The sequence below is a fragment of the Lutra lutra genome, chromosome 11 (assembly GCF_902655055.1).
Source record: "Lutra lutra chromosome 11, mLutLut1.2, whole genome shotgun sequence".
Taxonomy (NCBI): domain Eukaryota; kingdom Metazoa; phylum Chordata; class Mammalia; order Carnivora; family Mustelidae; genus Lutra; species Lutra lutra.
In genome coordinates, this window is record NC_062288.1 from 72,050,869 (window position 1) to 72,058,548 (window position 7,680).

The following is a 7,680-nucleotide window of genomic DNA, read 5'->3' on the forward strand; positions in this document are numbered from 1 at the left end:
GAAAATTTAAAACTAAAAAGTACACAGGCACAATCAGTGAACTTGAGGATAGAACATGAGAAATTACCCAGTCTGAACAGCAGAGAAAAAATACTGAAAAGATAAAAAGCCTAGGGACAAGTGAGACTAGAACAAAAGATTCGACAACTGGGTCACTGGAGTCCCAACAGGAAAGGAAAAAGTGGATGGGGCTAAAAGAGTATTTGAAAAAATAATGGCTAAAAATTACCTAAATTTGGGAAAAGACATAAACCTACAGGTTTAAGAAGCTAAGCAAACCCCAAACAGGGCCCAAACATATTCATGCCAAGACACATCATAGTCAACCTTCTGAAAACTAAGAACAGAGAAAAAAATCTTGAAAGCAGCCAGAAAGAAGTGATGCAGGAAACACACGGATTTTGGGTGTTAGATGAATGGGTGGGTTACCAGCACTTCTTGTTGATTTCAATTATTAGCCTTTTGTCTATGTAAGTGAACTTAACTGAGCTAACATGTACAGAGCATTTACCAGACATCTGTGAATTATGCTGGCACTTGAGGGACATGTGTCAATCTCATTCCTCGTATAACTGCTCCACAGCAGATGTTATCCATCAGAGCAAATCAAAAAATTCCAGAATTTGGAAGAACTTCAAAAAAAAAAAAAAAAAAAAAAAGACAAGCACAGAAATTTTAAATTTTGGATTTCTTCCTGGGCTTCTATGAGCTACTTGAAATTAATCTAAAAATCCCACCATGTATGTGCATTTTTCCATGGAAAGGATCATAGTTTTCATCAGATTCTCAAAGGAGCTGGTGACCCTAAAAAGGTTAAGAGCCACTGTTAAGTTTCTGTTCTTTCAGAACAGAAAGGATAAACCATATAATCCAACCCAGGTAAAAAAGAACCTAAAAATAGAGAAGGTATTCCTCAACCTATCTGTCAAAACTCCTGAATGCTACCTCATGATAATTCTCTACTTCTAAGGGAAAAATAAGAAAATGGCATTTTTCTAGTTCCTTCTAGGCACTTCAGGAAATACATCATTCATTAAAGAATGTTTGCCTGTAGCCTTATTTCGATCATTTTAAAAATAGTACCTGACTAATGCACTGTGATTTAGAGTGTGCTTTAAGTTTGATTTCTCCCAATGCCAATGAAAAAGTTCAGATGTATAAGGAAGAAGGAGCAGCCTCTCTATGCCAGTATCAATGGGCTGGTTTATGAGCTAAGACAAACTATTCTACAATCTGCATTCCTTTTTCCATCTTTCAAAAAAAAAAAAAAGGGCATATAAAATTAAGTTCTATTAATTACACAATGTGTAACTGCCAACTTATCTGAACAAATAAATGTTAGTGCATTCTCTTGTGAAAAAATAAAACAGCTACAACAAAAACAGATCTATTCAGTTTCTGTTTGTATAGCTGTCCCTCACTTCTCGTACCCTCTACCCAACCCCTTCATGCAAGCCAGGTGGGTTCATGTGCAGGACCACACTATAAACAGAATTTTAGGTTGCTGCTGCCTGTTCTTTAATCAAAATTAAGACTCCCAATGTCACCTGGAGAGCTAGAGATTGGATAATGCATTATTTCAGTAAAAAACTTGATTGCCTGCTTCCAGTAGGACCCGCATATAGTCTGATTTACTCAGACTATTCTCTGCTGGTTTATATCTACAGAATCAAAAGAATCATGAGGGCCTTCTGTTAAACATAGACTTCCAGGCCCCAACTTAAAATTACCACAATGCAACTAGGAGAAAGGTTTGGGAATCTTAAAATTTTTTCAAGTCCTTCAGGTGATTGAGTTCAAACAGTGTAAAAAAGGCTTCTTAAACTTGAAAATGCACACAAATTACCCTGGGCTCTTGAAACAAATGCAGATTATGATCCAAATGGTCTGGAGGGGGTCAGAGATTCTGCATTTCTAACAAGTCCAAAGATGATATTGCTAGTTTGAGGACATTTTAAGATCAGAGATGGTATGTTTCGTCTGGTTAGTGTGTAAATCAGTGTACGCTATTACCTTTTTCTTCTGTATCTGTGAATTCTCTATCAGGGACTTCTACCTTGAAACTGCCCATTTCTCACTTATCACTGACAGTGTTACTATAAGCTAGTGTGATCACTTAAGGTAAGGCATTCTGCCACTTAGCTGGCATAAAAGTCCATACAAAGATAAAAACAACCTGAAATAAACAGAAATGAACATCACACATTAACTTAAAACATAATAGTTTATATTTAATATAGTACTTCTCATCATGGAGATATTATTCAGTTAATATAAAGTTTTTTTTTAACATTAAATCTCTTCTCCATTTCAATGTCAATATAAAGTATTTTTTTACATTAAATATTCTCTAAATTTTAACATCAGATACATTGAATACATTTTTATTACCTTCTCCACCAAAGAAATAAAAATTTTAATTTCTGACTGTATTTGATTTCTAAATACAATATTAAGTTGGGAATTAACAAAACAAAAATCTAATAAAAATATGAAGAAGACTCCTCAATGATGGAGGAACTGGCAATTTCCTAGGATTCTGGGCAAGGGTTTCCTTGTTCCTATTTCATGCACTTTAAGAATTCTGAGAAACTATGAAATAATATGTAAATTTCAGTCATCTGACTTCTTTGACCCTTTAACTAGCATATATGAATTATAGACTGCTTTTTTTCAGTGCACTATTTTTTTTGTGTCCCCCCATTTAACATATATTAATTTGTTCCCATTTACAGGGAGACAAGAATGTGAAAATACCGTGTTTCTTGGGAACTTTTAGACTTTAAAGCTCAGTTTTTAACCTCAGTAACACAAAAGTTTTCCGGGCAAGGTTCGATGCAGAAGGCCCATCACAATCACATCTGTCCATTCCTCTTTCGTGCATATACCCCCAAACAAGCACAAATGCCTGTAATGCTGAGAGCCACACCTAGCAAGAGAGCGATTGCATCTCCAGCTTCTACTGCTTCAACAACTGGCAGCACCAAAAGCAGTGAAATGAGGACCAAGAGCAACTGTGTTGAAACTGAGGTCATGATGTTGGGATCTTCAGGTATCTGGATCTCAAGGACTGAAGGTTTCTAGAAATCAAACGTGGAAACAAAAAGGAATCATTAAAAATTCCCACCTTTTCAAATAACAGTATGAATACATAAATAACAATCCGCACACCTTTTAAATTTAAGTTTCTGACCCATATTCTCATTTTATGGTAGAAAAAAACAGGTTAAGTTTATAAAAGGTATGTAAGGATGGTCATTTGAGGCTCATCTTCTTTCCATGTTAATTCCTTGACTCCAGCAAATTTTCCACACTCTTTCATGACGACACCGTGTGACTCAACTAAGCAAACTGAACAGAACATATTAAGAACAAAGAGAAAACATGCAAGACACTCGGAAACTTAAAATATCCCAGTGAGTAAAAATTACATTTCCTTAGGATTTCTCCCATTCAGGAAATGCAGACAAATCTGGCAAAAGTCACACCAACATGTAAGTCTGTGAAGTTGTGGGGAATTAGTAAAACTTACCAAAAAAAAAAAAAAAAAAGATTTACGTATAATCCTCTCTGATTCGAAATCGTTCCTTCCTGGAGTTCCGGATCGCTGAGGCTAAGAGGTTTCACGTGACAGAGCCTATTAATCAGAAGAAGGTAGGATTTAAGAATTATTCACCATCACCATCATCAGCATTATTATTATTAAAGAGACAGCCATAGTCCGTGCAGAGCGAAGAGGTCGTAGGGAAGAGAGAGGAATGTCTAACTAGAGAAAACAGTTTGTTCAAGCAGGGGAACTAGATTTAAAGTTGGTCAGTTCGCCCGCCCAGGAAAATCTAAAAATAAATCAAACCCCGAGACGAGTTCGTGCCAGGATTTGAGATTAAGATTTTAAAAAGAATCCCTGCTTTGTCCCAGCGAGGTGCAAATATTAACCCTGTTTTACAAATACACTGAAGCAATCTTGAGTATTCTTTGGAGACGAGTTCCTACATTACCTTCCCGGAAGCAGCCATTAGAGGAATGGCGAAGAGGGCGGGGTCTCCAAACTACACTTCCCACAATCCTCGCTGTGGTCGACTCACAGGATGCGCCGGCGCGCTCCCCTGTAACTGGCTGAGAGAGTGACGGGCACGCTGCACGGGGGACGAGGAGGAGCAAGCCTGAGAGGCTTCCTCACACCAGCATTTTACCGGTAAAGTGGTTTAGTGTATTTGTACAAACGCTCTCTCAAAAATGAGATAAAGAAATGACAGCAAGTGGCTTTTCCCCTATTTAAGGTTTTAAGCGACACAAATAGTTATGTCTTTTTTTTCGACTGAAATGACAGAGCAGCGGAAGATACCACCCGAGGACAGCCATCTGTTTCAGACCCTTTTAAACTAGCGGCTTCCAATGTTTTGGAGCAGGGAATCCCCTGTCACCATCTTCCAAATGTGCCTTGTGACGTTTTGTTCATTCCCTTTAAGCAATGGGGAAAACACGTTTAATTAGACGTTTTGAAACATATTAAGACCATTTGTAGGGAAACACAAAGTTCAGGAAAAATGGTTTGTAGGAAGATCTTTTTTATTCGGGTTCTGGAGTTAGGGGAATCCCCATTAGCTCAAGAGTGCAGTGTCTGTATGGTACACTTAGTGATTTCTTCTCAATCATGTCTTTATGATACCACACTATTTGCCCCCAAATATTTATGAAAAGATGTGAAATTACTACTTTTAAGTCATAAGTGAATTATTTGCATATGTAAGTCAACCCTTTCTGAAAGGCATACCTGAACTCCAATATCTGTGCAGTCCTTAAATGAAACTTCTAGTCACACTTAGCTTTCTGTACTCCCATTTACTGATTCGACAATTTATTTAGCAGCCTCAGATAGTAAGTTATTAGTGATGTAGGTTAAGGATGAAGTCACCGCCCTGTCAGAATTAGTCAGTCTCTCAGAGCTGATGCACTCGGCGCAGTGCCCATATCTCGTACCTTATCTTTTTTCATAAATGTTACTAATCTCTCTAGATTGACAGCAAAGGTTTACATTCTTGTATCCTAACAGGCACCCAGCAATAAAGTTGGCTAATCGTAATTATTTGAATAAATACACGTGCCAACAAGATTTCATGAGACAAAGAAGTGCCAAATAAACAAAAAGTCTCTTGCGTGTTGGAAGTCTGAGGATAACTACACAATAATATTGTTAGCGTAGCTTCTCTAAATTTGATTGTTTTAACAAACATCTGTCTTTGCCTCATTTGTTTTGAACTTTTAGTTTTCTACCTTTCCAATCAAGTATATTTGAAATATATTACAAAATATTATCTTGTATTTTAGTGTGAACATTTTTTGGATTTTATTTTTCCCTTTATGTTTATTTCAGTAAGCTAAAGTCAGCAGAGATTACTTTAAAGTTAGTGTTATTATAGGCTTGTTTCTAAGTGTGTCAACATTGAAGATAGTGGTTTGAAGTTTGAAGAGTCTATGGAGGGTAGAATGCTTTTTCTTTAAAATAATAAGATGTCAATTAATGATCCGAATAATTTGAAACAGTGTCAGAAGTTTGTGCAGAAGTGTTTTGGGCCCAAGTAGTTTTAAAATAAAGTTGATTAGCTTTCTCTAACTAGCACCCACCCCATTCAGACAATTAATAAATGTATTGCTATATATGCTTTCGTGTGCTTTATCCCAGTCCTAGCATCCAAGATGTATGGTATCCTAGTTCTCAGCTTTTTCTTACTACCCTCGTGATTAAAAAAATTAATCACATATTCCTTTGCTTAAAACTATCCAGTTTCAACACATTAAGCTGAAGTCCAGACTCTATCTAGACTCACAAAGCTCTATACATTCTGGCCTCTCTGCTTCTCTGATATCAGTCCATCACTCTTCCATGCCCATTCCATTATAATCACATTCACCTGTTTGCTATTTCTTAAACATGCAAGTTTTGTTGTTTCTTATTGAATTTGCCCTTCTTGTTGTCTCTGCCAGTAATACTTTTCCCACGGACATTTTAATGGCTGTTTTCTCAAGGTTCTGCTTAAATGTCACCTTCTTCCCTGAGCACCTCACAAAAGATATCTCTCCCGTTAACAGTCTATCCATTTTCTTGCCTTACTTTTTCTTCATAAAGTCTATCACTGAGATTATATTATTTATGTATTTGTTTATGTGTGTAGTAGGTAAACAAATACAGTAAACTGAAAATTCCATAAAGGACAAGAAATATTCTGTTTTATTCATACTGAGCTCCTAGCTACTAGAACATTGTCTAGCATGATAGGTACTTAGAAGGTATTTTGTGAATGAATGAACATTAATATAAGACTACAATTTGATTAATATTTACTTACCTTTATAGTATTCATGGTAGAAACTACCTTCTTTGTAGGATTGGCTTTTGGGCCAAGTATGAAGATACCTGATGATCTAGACTGAGCTTACTTTGAGTCTTTATTCAAAATTTGGTCTTACATATTTACCCATAGTATTATTAACAAGAATTTACATTTATGTACATATAAGATATAGTAGCATCTAAAGCAAGAACATACTTTGTTTAGGAGGCTGTCTATAATGTCCCTACTTAGCTCCTCTATCCACTTGAAGCATCAGGATTTTGACAACAAAGTTGATTAAGTCTACCTGGATCACGTATTTTTTCCTTAATACTGGAAAGGTTCACTTTAAATACTTCTTAATGTTGGATGAACAATATTGACATTTTTGGTGAGATAGTGCTTTATTGTGCAGACACAATACTGCAGGATGTTTAGCATCCCTAGCCCATGCCCACTAGATGCCAGTAGGATCTCCCAGTCACAAGGACCGGCCTCACAGTTGCCCTCACACATTGCTAAATACTCTTTGGTTGTAGATACCGTCCCTAGCTGAGAAACACTCCAGATTTCATGAACAAAATGAAGGGTATAGTTGAGAATGGAATGAAACCAAACAGCAAAGAGTTTGCACACATGGGTGTGTGTGTATATACACACACAAACGTATATACAAACACTCTAACATGGCAGGGTCTTCATAATTTAGATCCTCTTCCTTTAAATATACTGGTTTTATGTTTTGTGTTATGTATAGATACTTCTTTTTCCTGTTAGCATCTCTACCAAACAGATTCCACTGGTCATTTTCTTATAGCAACCCTGATATGTAGATTGGAATGAGATTTCTGCTTTTATATCTGCCACTCAGCTTAGTCTTTAAGCTGCGGAGAGCTAGTATGATATAGTGTAAGGAATATTAATTTTTTCCCTTGGTGGCTTTGTGGATTTGGGTATTTATTTACTCTCTCTGAGGCTCAGTTTCCTTTTACAAAATATGTTGTGAGAAGATTAAAGAAATACTTTTAAAGTGACTGAAAAAGTGACCAGAGAGCAATACTCCTCAACTCCCCCTTTAATTATATTTCTAAATCTCTGGCTACTGGTTAAAAGTTAGGGTTTCTGGGTCAGACTGCTTGATCAGAATTCTGCCTCTGCTGCTTACTAGCTGTATTACAATTCTAAACAGTTCTAAGACTCAGCTTACTATCTATAAAATTGGGTATAGTAGTATCTACTTGTTATGTATAGTAGGAGGATTAAATGAACTAGTTCCTGGAATTAGTAGCTGGCATGTAGTAAGCCTTCATCGAATATTAACCATTTAATTTGCTGTTTTTTTTTAAAG

The 7,680-nt window shown here is 36.4% G+C and overlaps 1 protein-coding gene across 6 annotated transcripts; it reads right to left on the reverse strand.

The window, feature by feature from the left end:
* Positions 1 to 2,699: 2,699 nt before the first annotated feature.
* SMIM30 (small integral membrane protein 30) lies at positions 2,700 to 4,077 on the reverse strand. 6 transcript variants are annotated; one of them, XM_047695816.1, is made up of 3 exons: positions 3,999 to 4,077; positions 3,539 to 3,637; positions 2,700 to 3,081 (listed from the first exon to the last, which is right to left on the reverse strand). In XM_047695816.1, exon 3 carries the CDS (start codon positions 3,033 to 3,035, stop codon positions 2,856 to 2,858), a length of 180 nt encoding a protein of 59 aa, XP_047551772.1. In that variant the 5' UTR covers positions 3,036 to 3,081; positions 3,539 to 3,637; positions 3,999 to 4,077; the 3' UTR covers positions 2,700 to 2,855. The 6 variants fall into 6 exon arrangements, with proteins under 6 accessions (XP_047551772.1, XP_047551771.1, XP_047551775.1 ...); XM_047695815.1 differs by having other exon boundaries at positions 3,535 to 3,637; XM_047695819.1 differs by having other exon boundaries at positions 2,700 to 3,080; positions 3,559 to 3,637; positions 3,999 to 4,076.
* Between the last annotated feature and the right edge of the window lie 3,603 nt (positions 4,078 to 7,680).